Source organism: Hemiscyllium ocellatum, chromosome 5 (genome assembly GCF_020745735.1).
Source record: "Hemiscyllium ocellatum isolate sHemOce1 chromosome 5, sHemOce1.pat.X.cur, whole genome shotgun sequence".
In the NCBI taxonomy this organism is placed as follows: domain Eukaryota; kingdom Metazoa; phylum Chordata; class Chondrichthyes; order Orectolobiformes; family Hemiscylliidae; genus Hemiscyllium; species Hemiscyllium ocellatum.
This window is the reverse complement of record NC_083405.1, coordinates 126274456-126294620: the sequence shown is the minus strand read 5'-3', so window position 1 is coordinate 126294620 and position 20165 is coordinate 126274456. Positions and strand designations below refer to the sequence as shown.

Genomic DNA, 20165 nt, shown 5'->3' with positions numbered 1-20165 from the left:
AAAAAGACCCTGATAGGAGTTATGTACAGGCCTTGAAGCAGTAGTCAGGATGTGAGGTAGAAAGGAAATCAAGAGATAGAAAATGCAAGTAAGAAAGGCAGTGTTACAATAATCATGGGCTAACTTCAATATGCAAGTGGACTGGGAAAATCAGGTTGGAAGTGGATCCTAAGAAAATCCAAGGGGTGTTTTTTCTTGGAGTAACTTGTGGCAGAGCCCATTAGAGAACAGGCATTTGGTGATGTGTAATGAGACAGACTTGATCAGGGAGCTGAAGGTGAAGGAACCCCAAGGGGACAGTGACCATAATACTATAGAATTCACCCTGCAATTGGAGGGGGAGAAGCTGGAATCAGATGTAACGTGATTATAATTGAATAAAGATAGCTACAAAGGCACGAGGAAGGAATTAGGTAAAAACAATGACGGCAGATGCTGGAAACCAGATTCTGGATTAGTGGTAAAATCGACATTTCAGGCAAATTCCTGATGAAGGGCTTTTGTCCGAAACGTCGATTTTACTTGTCCTCAGGTGCTGCCTGAACTGCTGTGCTCTTCCAGCACCACTAATCCAGAATGAGGAAGGAATTGGCTAGAGTTGATCGGAAGGGAGGCCCAGCGTTGAAGATGGTAGAGCAGCGGTGACAAAGGTTTTTGGGGGGTAATGGGAAGGCACAGCAGAAATTTATCCCAAGGAAGAAGAAACATACTAAGGGGAGGATGAGGCGATCATTGCTGACGAGGGAAGGCATGAACAGCATAAAAGCAAAAGATAAAACGTACGATATGGTGAAGGTTAGTGGGAAACTACAGGACTGGAAAACCTGTAAAAACCAGCAGAGGGCAACTAAAAAATCAACAAAGAGGGGGAAGATGAACTCTGAGAGTAAGTTAGCTAGTAATACCAAAGAAGATTGCAAGAGAAACGGCAGAGGAACCGAATAGGTATTTCACATAATTCTTCATGGTGCAGTTTACTGGCAGCATACCAGAACTTCAAGAGAGTCAGGGGACAGATCTGGGTGTAGTGGCCATCACTAAGAAGAAAGTGCTGGGGAACTTCAAGATCTGAAGCTCAGATGAGTGACACCCCAGATGTTCTGAAGGAGACGGTTGAGAAGATTGCGGAGACATTGTTTGTGATCGTTCAGGAATCACTGGAGTCAGGGAGTTTCCCAGACGACTGGAAAATGGCTAATGTAACATCCCTGTTAAAGAAGGGAGAAAGGGAAACGATTGGTCAATTAGCAAGACCTTCCCTTATCAGCTCCAGTAAGATTTGAGAGTGCAATTAAGGAAAAGATTGTGGAGTACTTGGAAGTGCATCATAAAATAGGACCCAGGTTTTGTAGAGGGAAGGTCATGGATAACAAATCTGTTAGAATTCTTTGAGAAGTAATGAGCAAGTTAAGACAAAGGAGCCAGTAGCTGTGGATTTCCAGAAGGCCTTTGACAAGGTGCTGCACAAGAGGCCGATAAATAAGATAAGACCCCATGGTGTTAGGAGCAAGGGACTGGCATAAATAAAGGATTGGTTGATGGGCACAAGGCAGAGTGGAGATAAATGGGTGTTTTTCAGGATGGCAACCAGTGACTCGTAGAGTTCTGCAGGGATCAGTGTTGAAACCATAACTATTCACGCCGTACATTAGATTAGATTCCCTACAGTATGGAAACAGGTCCTTCAGCCCAACAAGTCCATACTGACCCTCCAAAGAGTAATCCACCCAGACCCATTCCATATATTCACCCCTGACTAATGCATCCAACGCTGGGCAATTGAGCATGATCAATTCACCTAATCTCGACATCTCTAGATTGTGGGAGGAAACCCACACATAGGCAGGGAGAATGTGCAAACTCCACACAGGTAGTCGCCCGAGGCGGGAATTGAACCCAGATCCCTGGTGCTGTGAGGCTGCAGTGCTAACCACTGAGTCACCATGCCTCCTTAATGATTGGGACAAAGGGACTGAGGGCATTATTGCTAATTTTGCAGGTGATATAAAGACAGGTAGCGTTGAGGAGGCAAGGAGGCTGCAGAAGGACTTGGACAAACTAGGAGAGTGGACAAAGAAGGGGCAGATGTAAAATCATGTGGGAAAGTGTGAGGTTGTGCACACTAGGGAGTCCTAGGTCAGGATTCTCTTAAGGTTAACATGTAGGTTCAGTTTACAGTTAGGAAAGCAAATGCAATGTTCGTGTTAATTTTGAGAGGGTGAGAAAACAAGAGCATAGATGTAATGCTGAGGGTGCATAAGGCTCTGGTCAGACAGCATGTGGAATATTGTGAGCAGTTTTGGGCCCCGTATCTAAGGAAGGATGTGCTGGCTTTGGATGGAGTCCAGAGGAGGTTTACAGGAAGGATCCCAGGGGTGAAGGGCCTTCATATAGGCTCTTCTGGGCCTATACTTTATGGAGTCTAAAAGGATGAGGGAGATCTGATTGAAACTTACAGAATACTGAGAGGCCTGAATAAGCTGTTTCTACTCGTAGGAGAAACTAGGAGCTGATGGCACAGCCACAGGGCGAAGGGACGACACTTTATAACTGAGATGAGGAGGGATTTCTTCAGCCAGAGGTTGGTGACTCTATGGAACTCATTGCTGCAGAGGGCTGTGGAGGCCTGGTCATTGACTAAGTACTTAAGATAGAGATAGATAGATTCTTGATTAGTCTGGGATCAAAGGTTTCAGGAAGAAGGCTGAAGAATGAGGTTGAGAAACATACCAGCCATATTCAAAAGCTGGAGCAGACTTGATAGGCCAAATGGCCTTATTCTGCTCCGAAATCTTATGGTCTTATGGATGGTGGTGGGTCAAATTGGTTCTGTATGGACAGGCCACAGCTTAACACTTCCCACCATCAGAGCCATAGAGATCTCTCCTGCAGGAAAAGGGATCTTTGACCCATTGCATCCCTTTCAGTCAAAAACAGGCATGCAAGTATTATAATCCCATTTGTAGGTAACTGCCAGAGTTGTGGTTGTAGAGGAACAGCTTGGCATGTGGTGTCACTATTGCTGGTGTCTTCAGCACCACAGCTGGCGTGTTGTCAGGGCCCATAACCTTTGCAGTATTTAATGGCTTCAATTGTTTCTACAGAATTAATGAGTTGGGACCTCAGGCTAGAGACAAAAAGACCTGCAGATGCTGGAATCCAAGGTAGGCAGGAAGGAGGCTGGGGGAACACAGCAAGGCAGGCAGCGTCAGGAGGCTGGGGGAACACAGCAAGGCAGGCAGCGTCAGGAGGCTGGGGGAACACAGCAAGGCAGGCAGCATCAGGAGGCTGGGGAAACACAGCAAGGCAGGCAGCATCAGGAGGCTGGGGGAACACAGCAAGGCAGGCAGTATCAGGAGGCTGGGGGAACACAGCAAGGCAGGCAGCATCAGGAGGCTGGGGGAACACAGCAAGGCAGGCAGTATCAGGAGGCTGGGGGAACACAGCAAGGCAGGCAGCATCAGGAGGCTAGGGGAACACAGCAAGGCAGGCAGCATCAGCAGGTTGAGAGAACACAGCAAGGCAGGCGGCATTAGGAGGCCGGAGGAACACAGCAAGGCAGGCAGCATCAGGAGGTGGAGAAGTTGACGGGCTGAGATGAATCATTTGAATATGTGAGCCCCTCCACATCAATTTAAGTCGAACATGAATTGCCCCTTCAGCTCCCAGGTGAGCCAGAGATACCACTGAATTTGTTCCACCCCCTCCTCATTTGTCTTGCTGCTTTCTCTTCCCAATGCTGTTACTCAACAGTAGGATGAGTGAAAAGAAACATTAAAAACTGGTTTCTCAACATCTGTTTCCGAAGAGAAGAATATCGAAATTGCTAAGAAGGGTTTCACTGGACAATGCGATTGAAGAAAGATCAAATAATCTGGAGTTACTCTGTGTTGGAGGAGACATTTTCTAGTCAGACTGTTCAGGGATGTTATGGTACACCTCTGGAGAAGGTGACACTTAAAGCCAGGCCTCCTGCCTCAGAGGTGGGGTCACTAACACATAAGACCCACCTCTTCCCCTCACTACATGATTAAATAACTGCACAGTGGCTCAGTTGTTGATAGTGTTGACATTGTAGCTGTTAAAACAAACCTGCAATCATATATTGTCTCTCCAAATCTAAGAATACCTAAAAACACTACATAGTACCTTTGAAGTGTAGTCATTATATAGATCTATATATAACTCTGGATATTTATTAATGTATTTCTCTCTCATAATATTTATATTTCTATAATTACACTTCTGATACATAGGTGCATTAATTATAGATATACAAATATGTAGAACAGAGAGAATTATAAAGGTTTTTGAGATGCAATCATTGTATGTGTTAACCAGAAGAACTCTGATTAGCTCCTGTTTTCAGCAGCTTATCTGAATCCACAGAATTCACTTATCCTGATTGAGAATTGAAAAGCCTCACAACTATCCATTTAGTACCTGGCATTTCAGCATGTCTCTCAAAGCAGTATTAAAGATGCACGAGTAAAGAGGTAAGTCCGGAAATTGCTTTTCAGAGGTTACCTGAGGGTTGCCTTTGCTTTTTAAAGCTTACAATGAAAGCTGTTTCATGCTGTCTTATCAGTAGGAGGGCTGAACACTGAGCTATAGTTCTGCATCAAAGAGGGAGGCGGGCAGCTGATTAAAAGAGGGGAAGAATAATTTTGATAATTGGCGAGTGATCATCGAGGCATTTAATCGTTGGACATGGTGTTGGACACAGTCAGTTTTTGCTGTTGTAAAGAGAGACAGGTTTACTAGACATTTAGGGGCCTCTCTGTTTCCCTTTCCTCAGCTCACTATCATCCTTTTGGCTTTACAACATTACTGCCCGCAGACAGGCTGTGATTATCACTGGGTTAGCAGTAATCCTGAATCCCCAGGTTAATGTTCTGATGCATTGTCGGTTCAAATCCTGCCTTAGCAGAAGGTAAAATGTGAACCTTTGAAAATCTGAGATTAATAAAGGTAGGCTGGGACATTTTTCACTGGAGCATCGGAGGTTGAGAGGTGACCTTATAAAAGTTTATAAAATCATGAGGGGTACAGATAGGGTTAATGGTCGTTGTCTTTTCCCTAGGATGGGGTATTTCAAGAGCAGAGGGTGAGAGGAGAGAGATTTAAAGAAGATGTGAGGGGCATTCTTTTTACACAGAGGGTGGTTCACATGTGGAATGAACTTCCTGAGGAAGTGGAGGATGCGGACACAGTTACAACACTTCAAAGACATTTGGATAAGTACATGCTAGGGAAGGTTTGGAGGGTACTCGGCCAGGAGCAGGCAGGTGGGATGAATTTGGTTTGGGATTATGTTCGGCATGAACTGGTTGGATCAAAGAGTGTGTTTCCATGCTGTATGACTTTAAACCCAAAACATTGACTTCTCCACCTGCTGATGCTGCCTGACTTGCTGTGTCCTTCCAGCCCCCTTCTTGCTTGTCTAGTATGTAACTCTATCAGCCCCACCCCCCTCTCATTTATCTCTCCACCCTGGAGGCTTCCTGCCTCTATTCCTGATGAATGGCTTTTGCCCGAAATGTCGATTTTCCCGCTCCTCGGATGCTGCCTAACCTGCTGTGCTTTTCCAGCACCACTCTGATCTAAACTCTGGTTTCCAGCATCTGCAGTCCTCACTTTTGCCTCTAACTCCATGACTCTGTGACCATCCTAAGAGTGACCGTGCAGTAGCCATTGTGAATTGTTGCAAAAGCCCATTTAGTTCACTGATACCTTTTAGGGGAGGCAATCCGCTCTCTGTAATAGCCTGAGCAAGCCACTCAGTTCAAGGCAATTAGGGATGGCCAGTAATTGTTGGTCCAATCGGTGATGAACAAATAAAACTATTCTATCACAGTTCCACATTTTAACTCTTTCCCTCTTGCCCTTTCCCTGTCCCAATGCATAAATGTGGTACATCTCAAACTCTTTCCCATTTCGATGAAAGCTCAACTGAATTAGACATCCAGTTCTTCACTTCACAGTCACCACCTGGCCTGAGTCTTCCCAGTATTTCCTGGTTGTAGTTCAGTCCCCACTTTAAGGTCATATGTTCTATTTTTACTGTTTTGAATACTTCAATTTTACACTGACTGTGCAACTCAGGAACGTATAATAATGCCAATTAGGTTAACAACTGGAAAGCTGTTTTTGTGCGCAAGGGTCAGGCTGAAGAAATGAGGCAGAGAGTTAAATAGGAATTGCTGGAAAGACTCGGCAGGTCTGGCAGCATCTGTGAAGAGAAAGCAGAGTTTCTGGTCAGTTCGGAGTTCCAGCACTCATTAAATGTGCTGCTTTTCTCTGAATGGCCAGGGTTTTACATTTGCCATCCAGTGTTTCCAGAGGTTCCACATGACATGACCACAATGTGACATCTCTAAGGGGAGCCACAACAATCAATGATGTATGCCTGTCACAGTCACCTTCACTCAGGCTGGGTTTACAGCACAGACCCATGACTTGAAATCAGATGTCACATGGTGACATTGAACCTGTGTCTCCATAAGGCTCAGCCTTGGGCCTCTGGATTAGTCACTCATTGACATTACCAGCATCACACCATGTTAATTCAGTAAATGTTAGGGATGGCTCAGTGGTTAGCACTACCTCAAGATTCTAGCCTCAGGTGACTGTCTGTGTGGAGTTTGCACATTCTCGCCGTGTCTGTGTGGGTTTCCCCGGGTACTCCGGTTTCCTCCCACAGTCCAAAGGTGTGCAGGTTAGGTGAATTGGCCATGCTAAATTGCCCATCGTGTTCAGGGATGTGTAGGTTAGGTGGATTAATCAGGTGAAAATGTAGGGAAATAGGTCAGGATGTATTATTCTTCAGAGGGCCGGTGTGGACTCATTGGGTTGAAAGGCTTGTTTCCACATTGTAGGGATTCTATGATTCTACACAAAAGGCCATAGTTGAACATGGCAGAGATTTTGTAAGGTTGTAGATCTGGATGAGGCTGCACAGTAAGGAAAGGCTGAGGCGCTGGAGGGAATTTCGAACCAAAATATGTGAGCTTGTCTCCAGCAAGAGTGTTTTTCCTCGACATGTTGATGTAACCTCGCTGAATTAGAAACTGGGTGGTGGATATTGTGGGACTGAAGAATCCAACTCTTTTCTTCCAGCTGTCTCTAATATTCAAACGTTACATTCACAGACACACAAGTGTCTGGGCTGCTATTAAGCTATTACAATAGAGGAGCACACTTTCAGGAGAATGCCATGCTCCAAGTGATCTGGGGTAAGATGGAATGTGAGCTCTTTGTATCCTCAGACCACATGCTATGATGAAGTGATGTTCCTCAAAGGAATACTGACATAACTGACCAAGGTAAAAACAATGACTGCAGATGCTGGAAACCAGATTCTGGATTAGTGGTGCTGGAAGAGCACAGCAGTTCAGGCAGCATCCAAGGAGCAGCCTTGAGACAATATTTAAAATTGAGGATGTAGCGGACTTTGAGCTAACACAGAAGTTGATGCATGAATGACATTTGGTGAAAGTAGTGTACCGATAGCAGAACTTTGACGAAGCTGGGATAGAGGAAGGGTGACAACAAAACGGTCCGATTAAAAGTAATGTCCACTTTGATTTGTGAGGGGCAGAGGGCACAGCCTGCATTACTGCATCTAAACAAAGATCCCTGCATTAAAACAACAAAAGCAGAATCCTATCACAGTGAAGCACTTCTGTTTGCTCGTCCCTCAATGGTGCTAATTTTAGACTGCTTGTTACATCTGGGTGATTGAAGGTTTCAAATGCAAATGAGGCGCTGTGTTTCTGTGCAGCGATGAATTGGAAGAGGAGGACTGGTGTGTAACTGAAAGGCCTGTTGCTCAGAGACACACAAAGCCAATGAATCAAACCCACGAGCAGCTCAGTGATGCCATAGGGAGGAAGGTGTCAGGAAATAGTCTACCTCATACCTCAAGGGTGGGAATAAAGGACACCTTCAAACTCATTTCATCATGCACACTACAGGCTCAAATTCTGACTTTGTTACAATTCTGTTAGTATTATGCGCGTGAATGTATTGGAGATAGCTCAGGTGCTGCACTAGCCCACTGTTCCTGCTCAGTTGTTCAGATTTTATACCACACCCATATCCTAAAGCCAAACTCACTGGGGAGAAGGCATGAAGTGACTGCGTTTTGTTTGCACAATTAGCGCAAATATTTCAGCACCTCAGCTGCCAGCCTGTGGGTTGCAGGTGTCAATAATGGAGAACCCGACAAACAAGGGAACGGAAAAGTTCAGAAGGCAAATTTTAAAGAGAGAGGCCTGCGCATTCTGTTGTGTGATGAGGCACTTTCCAGTTAATGTGGAGAGGTGAATTCTAACTATCATGGACATGTGTGGCTGCACATGGAGCCATTGGGTCATCACTGTCTGATAGAGAAACTCTCCCTCCACCCACTACTATCCTTCCCTCTCCCAACCAGCCCAACCACCCCCCCCCCCCTCCCCCCCAACACACACAGACAGGTTAAAGGCTTCCTACACCAGATGCTGCTGTTGGATTCAGGACCTATCACTGTACTGTTCTATACAACTGCAGGCAACACACTGAGGTAAATACCAAGTGTGTTTCTCAGGGTAACATTGTGGTATTGTCACTGGGCCAGCAGTCCTGAAACCCCAGGCTAGCCTTCCGGGCACATGGAATCATAATCTCCCCATGGCGAAATCTGAATTCACTCAAACCTGAAATAAAAAGTTGCCCCATTGTCAATTGTTGCTTAAAATCAACCCATTTGGTTGTTCACTAGAGTCCTCTAGGGTGGGAAATCTGCTGACGTTACCTGGTCTGGCCTCCATGTGATTCCAGACCCATGGCAATGTGGTTGACTCTTAACTGTGGGCCCTCAGGCAGAGTTCTGATGCATTGAGAGACACACGTGCACACACACACATGCATGCACACACAGACACACACAGACACACACACATACACACACACGCGGGCACACACACACACATACACACACATGCACGCGCACACAGACACACATGCATGCGCACACAGACACACGCACACACACATACACACACATGCACGCGCACACACATCCTGAAAATAACACCACGCACACACACATACACACACATCCTGAAAATAACTCCACACACGCACATACATCCTGAAAATAACGCCACGCACACGCACATAAACACATACCCTGAAAATAACTCCCCTCATTCCTAAAACCTTTCCTGTCAGTCCGGCTGGACCACTGGAGAAGGAGCCCTTCAGTAGGTGTGAATTTATGAATTAAGGGCCTCAATAGAGGTGTGGCCTTTGCTGCCTTGACTAAGGTCCTCAGAAAGTCAGCAGCTTTCCACAACCATGAGCCAATGCTATAATTCACATCCATACAGCAGCTACCATGAGAGGTACACTAGGCCATCTGCACATTCACACAGCCATGCAATGGAGAGGGAGCGTTGCTCTTGGTGCCTTTAAAATCTAAAATATTATCTTGAATAGACTCAATGGCCCAGCCTGCACAGCTTTCTCTGCTCGAGAATTCCACAGGCTCTCTATCTTCTGACTGAGGAAATCATCTTAATCATAATGGTCTGTGACCTCTGATTCTACATCTTCCCAACCAGGAGAAACATTAACATAGATTGAAAAGGCAGAAACTTTTTCCATTGGGGTATAGGAGGTTGAGGGATGATGGAGGTTTATAGATATGTGGGGGAGTGAATAGATAAGGTCAAGTGTCTTTTCCCAAGGGTGGGGGACTTCAAAACTAAGGGGTATTTTTTAAAGTGGGAGGAAAAAGATTTAAAATGGACATGAGGGACAAAGTTTTGTGTGTGGAATGAACTGTCAGAGGAAGTGGCGGATGTAGGTACAGTTACAATGTTTAAAAGACATTTGGATATGTTCAAGAATAGGAATGGTTTGGAGGGATAGGGGCCAAGCATAGGCAGATGGGATTTGTTTAATTTGGGAACGTGGTCAACGTGGACTGGCTAGACCGAAGGGTCTGTTTCCATGCTGTATGACTCTATGACTCTATCTACTCTGCCCCAGCCCTGTTGCAATTGCATATGCTTTAATCAGATCCCCTCTAATCTTTCTAATCTCTCGTAAATCCAGGTCCATTCAAAACAAGCTCTCCTTATAGCACAGTCTTGCCATCCTTTGTATAAGCCAAGTGCTGTACTCCCTCTATGATGGGGATATCCTTTCCTAGGAATGGAGACTCGGAGAACACTTAATACTCCAGGTATGATCCCACTAAGTCCCTGTAAAACTGAAGTAAAAAATCCTTACTTCTGAAGGCAAATCCTCTTGCAAGGAAGACCAACACTTCCCTTCCTCAGTGCTTGCTGTAGCTGCCTGTTCACTTTATTGACCGTGTACAAACATACTTCACTTCCCATTGAAATTATACTCTGCTTTCCATACTGAATTTTATCACCCATGACTCATCTCGGTAACCAGGCGAAAGTGAGGACTGCAGATGCTGGAGATCAGAGACAAGATTAGAGTGGTGCTGGAAAAGCACAGCAGGTCAGGCAGCATCTGAGAGGCAGGAAAATCGACGTTTTGGGCAGGAGCCCTTCATTTGCCATACTGTATCCATTATAGGCACATCCTTCCTTAAATAGGGAAACCAAAATGGCACACAATTTCACCAAAGCCCTATACAATTATAGCGAGACCTCCTTATTCATTACTCTAATCTCCTTGTGATAAAGACACAGAGCTTTGACTCTCTAATCTGCCCAGGTTATTTGTATAAGACCATAAAACTCTAATAAACAGGAACAGAAGTAGGCCATTCGGTCCCTCAAACCTGCTCCACTATTCATTAGGTTCATGGCTGATTCACATTGGAATGCAATGATCTGACATGATCTGCCCAAATGGATGGTGGGAACAGGTTCAGCAGGGGGAGTTAGATATTCATTTAGAAATGCTGGGCTATGTGTAAAGAGCAGAGGAGTGGGACCAAATTGCCATCATGAGGATATATTTGAGGTGGTCACTTTGATGTCAGTATTTAAGTTGACCCATGAAGCTTCGAGAAGATCTCTCCAAAAAGTTGATAGCTAGCATCCAAGTTCAGCAGGGAACAGGAACATTGACCTTTATCTCAAAGGGAGTGCAGTGTGAAAGATGATTTCCCAGCACTGATGTTGACAGGGTCCTTGGCCGGGTCCAACCCATATCCCACACATGGGCCCTCACCCCCCTCGTCCCTTCCCTCCTGCAACAACGATAGGGTTCCTCTTCCATCTACCATCTACCATCCCACCAGCATCCTGAAAGAGCAGCTCTACATTTTCTATTTGGGAACCCTGCAGCCCTCCAAACTCAATATCCAATAATTTTAGGGCTTGACCTCTCCCATGTCCTTGCCCCAACCCCCCTACACCGGGCCTTGTTATCACACAGTCTATTATTACCCACAGGGTAAAAACAATGACTGCAGATGCTGGAAACCAGATTCTGGATTAGTGGTGCTGGAAGAGCACAGCAGTTCAGGCAGCAGCATCACACAGAGTCCATTATTAAAAATCACACAACACCAGTCCATTGTTAGCAACTAACAGTCCTCATTAACAGCTATTCACTCTGCTAACCAGACAGTTATCCATTCTTTGGTCTGTGCAACTGTTCTCTCTCTGGTTTCTATCGTCATCTATCATTTATTCCTTTACCCCCCCCCCCTCCCACCCTACCTTCTGTATATAAACCAACATTTTCTTAGCTACCATCAGTTCTGACCTGAAACATTGACTCTGATTTCTGTCCACAGATGCTGCCAGACCTGCTGAGCTTTTCCAGCAATTTCTGATTTTGCTTCCTAAAGCGTTTTGGCATAATATTCTCCTGCATCTGGTAAGCAGAGCTATCAGTAAAAAGAGATTGGGAGGAATTTGTGGGGGGGGCGAGAAATTGATCTCGCTCTCCGTGCACCTTCTCTACAGCTGTATCTCTTGCTCCGTTCTATTCCCCTGCTGTACCTTGGATGGTAAGACCTGTCTGTACTGCACCCGAAATTAAACTTTTCACTGTACCCAGGTATATGTGACAATAAGAAATCAAAACAAATCAAATAGTCATTTTGGTTTGCACATTTTCAGAGACAGTGCCGAATACCAAGAAAAGTAGGGGAGCAACACTGTGGAAAATTCATTACCATAGAAGGCTGTGGAGGTCAAGTCATTGAGTATATTTAAGACTGAGATAGATAGGTTCCTGACTGTCAAGAGGATCAAGGGTTACGGGAAAAACAAAGAACAAAGAAAGTTAAGGCACAGGAACTTAGGCCCTTCAAGCCTCCAGATCCCCCATCTAAACCTATCGCCTATTTTCTAAGGATCTGTGTCCCTGTGCTCCCTACCCATTCATGTGTCTGTCTAGGTGCATCTTAAATGATGCTAAGGTGCCCGTTTCTACCACCTCTGCTGGCAATGCGTTCCAGGCACCCACCACCCTCTGCACAAAGAACTTTCCACACATAGAAAGCAGGAGAATGGGGTTGAGAAACTTATGAGCCAGACTTGATGGGCTGAATGGCCTCATTTCTCCTCGTATGTCTTAAGGTAAAATTATTTAACGTTTCTTTTGCACTTACCACCTGCAGCAGAGCGAGGTAGCCCATCATGACGTTGTCAAAGTTGATCTTCTCGTTGTGCCATCGGACCTCTGTGCTGTTGAGCATGTCGCACTCACTCTTGTTGTTGACAATGTGAATGGGAATTGGATCCCCACTGGTCAGATTCTTGCACCTATAGAATTTCCCTGCAAAGAGGTTGACTCCCATAATGCTAAAAATGAGCCAGAAGATGAGACAGACGAAGCAAACATTCATGATGGACGGGATGGCACCAATGAGTGCATTGACTACCACCTAAACCAAATGGATTGGGGGAGAAAGAAAGATTGTAAATCTGGAAGGTCACATCCTGCAAGGTAAAAAGAACGAATTACCTTGTACCCCCTCTGTTTCCTGATACAAAAGCAGCAGGGTGAAACTTTTATGCAATCCTCCCGGCTCACTCCAAAACTTGATGTCGAGGTGCCAATGTCAGACTGGGATGGACAAGGTCAGAAGTTCACCTGACACCAGCTTAAAGTCCGTCAGGCTTATTCGAAATCACAAGCTTTCAGAGCACTGCTCCTTTGTCCTGACTGGTGAAAGCTTGTGATTTCAAAGAAACCTGTTGGACTATAACCTGGTGTCATGTGACTTCTAACCTTGACTCACTCCAAACCAGTGAGGAAATGAGAGGGAAAGAGGGAACAGGAGGTGGAGCTTCCTGTTGAACCATTGCTACACGTACCTCTAATGTAGCTCGCTGTCAGGTCACATTGGGTCATTGATTGTGGTCGAATAATTGACCAGTTGCTGTCTTGCTAAAGGAGGCAGAGTCAGTAACCTGACTTTAAGAAACATTTCTTTTCTTACCATCCCACAGACAGTGAAGTCAATGCAAACTGTTCCATGTCCAATTTCTGACTGGGGTCTTTAGTTAATCTTACTCCTGAGGTATCAGGAACTGACCACTTTTATTTCGAGAGGATAATGGTAGATGACACACAGAGACTTTCTCCTTTGGATCTCTGAAATGCCACCAAAGGGAATTATTAAGTAAGGCATTTCAGTGGAGAAGCTGTGTTCTGAAGGTATTGATCAAGACAGGCACCTGACAATACCTTTCTGTTTCTCACCCAGGGTGTCTTTTCTGCCAGTCCAAAGGGGTAACAAGGTAATAGAGACCGGGTAACCGTGAAGTGCCGTGCATCGTCTATAAACAGTTCAGCTCAGGCAAATAAATCAGACAACGAGGTAAGACTTTAACATGCCCACTAACTGATAAGGAGCATGCAGTGAGGACTTTCTGTGGCAGACACATGCATTTACACTTTGTTATTGCTTTTTCCTCGATTCTTCACCGAAGAACGCTCACTGTTTGAACATCCAATTGGAAAGTTTTGTTTAATGAGAAGACAAGGTCAAGAAGGCACAGGAGGGTAGAGAAAGTGGTCAGCAGCTAGCCATTAGGCTTTTAGTTTGTCATTTCATTCCAATCTCCAATTATTCACTTCGATATTGATGAGGGATAATGCATGAAATATTACAAAGCACACCTGCTTTTATTCCACAGTTTTCTTGTACTTTTGCAAATAGGCAGATGGATTAAAAATCCACCATTATCTGATCGTAGAGGGAGGCCTTGCGATGGGTTGAAACAATGGGATTTTGGTAGGCAGTGTGGACCTGACCACTTTCGGAAGCACTCTCACATGCTCATCATTGTGTAAGTATCCATCAATCCACCATAAACATGAGGGCAATAACACATAACATACAGTTCACACCAATATAAATGCTGACACTGGTACATGTACTGCACACCATTACACAGAAACCACATGCCATCATCTAACATCTACTGCTCTCCAGGCTGAGACTGTGCTGTCTGATTTTACTAACAGAGGGTTTACCAGGTGTATGTATGTAATTCCTTTGCCATTGCTCAGCAAAGAAATTAACAGTACAATTTAACCAAACATAGTTAATGTATTTGTTACTAACATCAGACAGTGCAATTTCAGCCAACAGATGGCTTCTGCACTTGATGCCAGTCTGCTGAGTCCACCTCATCATCATCCTCAGATTGCCATCTCCACTGCTATGTTGGCCACACAGTCCAACTACAGAACACACTTGGACGGAGCTATGCAGTACCAGATGTGCTAACTGTCAGCTTTCATTAGCAGTGTGCTGTATGTTTCAAAACACTATTGAGATGCACAGATTTGTATTCAGGGAATGACAAGCAGACATATTTGTTATTTACACTCTGTGAAGAAATCATGACAAATCATACGAATCCTGAAATACCACGCGCAAATATACACACTGAGGAACCCAATGAAGTAGCCTTTGGCCTTACTATATTTGCGTGTGGTATGTGTATCATGTAAACTGACAACTCTTATTATCACTCCTCCCTCAACATCTTATGTTAATTGCAATAAATTAGACTTTTTTCTTTCTTTGAACTGAGCATTTGCCTCAAAGCATTACTGGGGTGTTTTTCCCAATCGTTGCTGTTGATCCCATGGTGGTGTGCATTCCTTGGTGTGAAGTTAAAAGATTATGTCTCAGTGTTTGTTATTTGCTGTAGCCCTGGCTATACAAAAATGAAGCAATCTCTCATTAGCAGGTCCAATGGATAAATGAACCCAATGAGAATTTCAACTCAATCTCCATTACAAATCTTGAAGGAGATTACACTGATCTGTAAAATACAGCCAGAAGATTTCATTGATTGAAAAGTGATTGTTACTTGTGCTCATGGTAAGAGAGTAATAAATACTTTCTTTTTAAACTATTTGTCGCTGAGCCCTGTTAGGTGTCCTTGTCAGTTTGGGTTTTAGATTAATCTCATATAATGAAGGTTATATGTTCTGTCTGCCTGTATGTTTGTACTGTAGCTAAGATAGTGAAAGTCGCAAATTCGTTAGAGTGTCAAGGTAGGAATTTTGCACCGTTTAGTTTTGGCTGAAGGTTCAGGATGTCGGAACAGTATGTGTGACTGTTGGCATTTTATTATGGCCCATATTGTGAGCTGAGATGGTCAAGACAGTTTTCAGATAGAAAGTTGGTGTTGTGTTGGAATTCTCTCATTTCTGAGTCTTTCTCAACAATATCACATGTCATTCTGTAATGAAATAGCAAGAACTGTGTGGGAGGCTAGAGACCTGTAAAATTTCATTAACAGTTTGTATAGAGAGAGAGAGAGAGAGATAGAGTGATGCTCAAGTGGATATGCGAAGGTTATATATCTAACCTGAGGAAAAGAATGGGGTAACTGTGGGTGAATTGCAGGCATTTGGACTTGGTTAGTCCCAATCAAAGGATAATGTTGCAATCCCTTTCTTTAGTTTATTGGATTTAAAATTGTAGTGGTTGTAATGAGGTGAGCCGGGGGGGATCCCATAGAATCTGAGTTTCCTGATTGGGGCTGTTAACCTGGTCCAATCAGGGAGCCCTGACTGACAGATATTAATAGGAGTGTCAGGGGCTCTGTTCACTCTGAGAGCTGGCTCTGAGGGAGCTAGATCAGGGTCAAGGACTCTCTGTGTGTAAATAAAGGGTGACTTGGTGACAGGATACCAGAGTTATTTCAAAATTTACTCTTGTAATTGCAGCATGTGAAGTCTCTCAACAAGAGATCCATATCTGGGGAATAATGGTGTTCAGGTTGGCCCTTAGCTCGCAGTGCAGGGATTCCTGCTTAACTGGTATCTGACAGTAAAACCCTCACTGCTATTTCAAAGCAGGAATTATTATAAATTACATTGGAGATGTTTATCATTCAAGGATATGTGTGCCTAATAGGGGCTTTAATTAAGACTCCTGCAAAGGTTTTACATTTCATTGACTGCAAATGACCCCAGCAGAACTTTGTTTCTCAGTTCTCATAACGAATGAAACGGATTTCCTGTATCACAGGATTATCTGATTATAAGCTGCCACCCCTCTTGCAAATTACCCTGGGAACTAATGTCCAGTACATCTAACGGATAAGTCAGAGCGATGATGTCCTTATCATATTCTTTGTTGAATACTACGTTTTATTGCTTACTACAGCATTGGGCGTTTTGGGTTGGGGAGCAGGGGTAAATACAGTTTAATTGACAGTCACAAGTTGTCCAATTGTGTCGAGTCAATTCGCTTTCCTATTGGCTGTGAGAAAGTGGTGAATCATTGGATTGGATATGTTGGCTGACCAATGGCAGGAGTGTGGGAGTGGAGGACTGGAGGTCACATGATGTAACGATGAGTCTGGAGAAAGCGTGGAAATGAGTGTGACAGCATTGTATATTTGCATTGGAACTCACTCAGTGCTCCACTTATTTACACAAATTAGTGCTAAATTTTCATCGCCTATGGAGTTTGTCTGTAAGTGGCTAGCAGAGACAATATCAGGAAACCAGTGTGGCCTAGTCTTATCAGCTGAATTCTGTTGAGTCTCTTGACTTGAATGAGACATATGGCTTCATTTACAAATCCATGCAGAACTCAATAACATGCAACATAAACCATTTTACCACTATGTGGCAAGAGTGTATTCAGTGTCAGAAGCAGGCCATTTGATTCAAAGCATCAAGACCCATTGGTTTCTTTAAGCCCCCAGTAATTCCCTCCCCAACTAGAGAACAAATCGCAGGGCCTCACAATGACAAATATGTATTGAACATGTATTCTGAAAGGCCATTGTTGGTCATGCAGGTACTGATCCAATTCAAAAATCAGTCCTGAGTCTATACTCCATGTAACTCCCCATAATATATTGCAAAGAAACTTTGCAGAATACTTGTTCAGTTATCAGAACCATTCATAAGGGACGCCAACACCCCCAGGCAAATTAATTAACTGACAAATAATCTCCAGCCAACCTCGAAGAAAATGTCATCGAGAATAAAAAAGACACATTCCTTTCTTTATTTTCTTCGAGTGCTGTCATTCAGCAGTGATAGACCTGTTGAAAATAGGATCTGATCACCAGTAAAGGGCATTTGATGGTCCACCACAAAGATGGAGGTGTCAGCTGGCCAATGGGTTGGCATCAGAGGACCAGCTGGCCAATGGGTTGGCATCAGGGGACAATGTGAGTAAAACCCCAGGCATGTGTCCAACCAGAATTGGCAACCCCAAACAACAGGCTCAAATTAAAATGGCTGCTGGTTACCCATAATGCTTTGATCATTGATCCTGCCAGTGGACACAAAAAGATGACTTATTATATATCCCATTTTAAGGTGGCGTCCAAACCAAAGCAGAGCAATTAATTTTATCTAAATGTTACAAGAAGAGATAGACTATCAGCAAGAGCCCAAAATTCCCTGCTACTTGGTGCATTCAATGGGTATATAGTAAGTTGCCATCGCCTTTTATCAACATGCTTGATATGCTGGAATATCGCATGCGCTGTATATGTTATCGAAGACTTTTTAAAATTGAGGGAGGGATATTGTTCTGACAAAATGGAAGACAATCTCAGGGCATTAAAAACACACCTTCTCACAACTTTGGGGGACAATACATTGTGTATTTTTTGGTTTGTTTGTAGATAATACTTATAAAAATTTATTAAAGGAGACAGTCAAATGATGATGTACAAGTGGTTAAAATGTACAATCCTATTCTCTTGGAAACTTTAGTCTTGGCTTCTCCGTAATGGCTTCAATCTGGAAGTGGATATCTGCTGCTGATCATTATCTTTTAGTCGCAATCAATTACACACAATATACAGCCGAGAAATAGATCTTTGACCCAACTAATCTCTGCTGGTGTTTATAGTCCACATGAATTTCTTCCGAATATATCTGCCTCAATTCTGTCCTGCAGCTTTTCTGTCTAGCTCTTTCTCTTCAGAGTATTTTTCTTTTTGAAAATATCCAAGACACTTATCTCATGCTGTCTCTTTACTACTTAGTTCCACATTCTAATCACTAAAAGACATCTCTTCTCATTTTCCTATTGGATATATTAATGATTATCTTGTTTCCAAATTGGAAACATTCTCTCCCCTTCTACCCTGTCCAATCTATTCATATTTAGTTGTTCAGTGAATTAGTGATTCCCTCTAGTGCTCTTTAAATGGCTCTCAGTATCTTCCAGGTTTCAATAAGCTTCAGGTTCAAACTCATTCCTGCACAGAAGCTATCTTTTCCAAGATGTAAATCCAGGAAAGAGTACAATAACACAGAGATTGGTCAGCTGTGTAATAATATGTTGGGTCAATGGATTAGGGCTGCATTTCTTCCAGGCCTCAGTGTTTTCAATCCCGAACCTCCCCTTAATATCTCAACAAGGATTTGGCTGATATCAGCTTGTTCCCCTCCGCGAGGCTGGGGAAACCTGAGGATCAAGCAAGGCCGAACTTGCACTCCTGTGGAAATGGAGGATTCTGGGAGTGCCTGGCACCTCTGAAGCAGACTTAACACTGCTGTCTGATGATGTTCCGTCAGAACAATTCAAGCGAAAGAAGGCAGGTGATTCTGATGCCATCTCCGTCCATGCTGCCAGACCTCCTGAGTGTATCAGCACCCGCAGCTTTTCGCTCTGACACTTATCGAGATGGCCTGCCCAAAGTCTGGTGATCTCGGGGCCACAGCTGCGCCGGATTCTGGGTTTTCCAAGATTGAGGACGGGGGGGGGGGGGAGCTGTGTAATCAGACCTGGCTTCAAACTGGCAAACTGTGTATGATTATTCTTCCTGTACTAAACAGCTCAGCAGAGGCCCATGTGCACTTCAAGCCTCTGTGACCCGATTGGTGTTGGAAGACAGGCTGGTCTGGAAATGGGGGATGGAGTGGGGACCTGGGACAGAAAAGAACAGCTATAGCAATCAGAGGCTCGGGGTTGGGCGTTGACCAGCAGCCAATGCAAGCCTGAGTTTTTAATGGCTCTATTGCCTTCTGGATTTCCAATCAGATAATGACATTTACCTTTTTCTGGTAGTGACCACAACTTAGCCTTTTCACAAAAGGAGGATAGGCATTAGGCATCTTATTAGCAGAGGCAAAGACATCAATGCTCGCTTGAGGCCTATGGTCTGGTACCTCTTGATGCCCATAATAATAAATCATGCAGATATCTCCCTCACCTCACCAGTACCTGCTATGGAGGAAACCTGCAAATCAGACAAGTTACTAATAATTTAACTGAATATTGAATGTGCCCTGTCTGCAGACAGCAAGGTTTAGGGTACTGTTCATATTTACAGTCTATTCGATAGTTAAAACTCTTACTGGTGCACTCTGACCGAGAACGGACTTTAGGAAATCTCAGTAATGGCAGTTGGGGGTGGGGTGGGTTGCTGCTAAGACAGGAAATGGTCAGAGAGGCGGACTTTCGGGAGAACACCGTGTAATGGAAAAGCAAGTCAAAAGCAGGAAAGACTTCCCTTCATCCCCCATACTTTCCCGCCTTCCCATGAACCTGGCGTTTATATTGCGGTAGGTCAGGGAACACTCCCATCCCAATCTGCAATGCCACTCTGGGAAAGATACAAGGAAACAAGGGAAAAATAACAAATAGTGTTAGAAACAGGATGAGGCCACTCGGTCCCTCAGACATGGGCTACCATTCGTGGCTGATCTGCACCTTCTCCCTATTCAGCTGC

General features: G+C 44.2%; 1 protein-coding gene across 1 annotated transcript in view; it reads right to left on the bottom strand.

Moving 5' to 3' along the window:
* The window catches only part of scn5lab (sodium channel, voltage gated, type V-like, alpha b), a 367399-nt gene that overhangs the window by 32896 nt on the left and 314338 nt on the right, over positions 1–20165 (bottom strand). The window contains exon 22 of the mRNA XM_060825166.1: positions 12596–12871. Coding sequence (XP_060681149.1) covers positions 12596–12871 — 276 coding nt within the window. The remainder of the gene's footprint in view (positions 1–12595; positions 12872–20165) is intronic.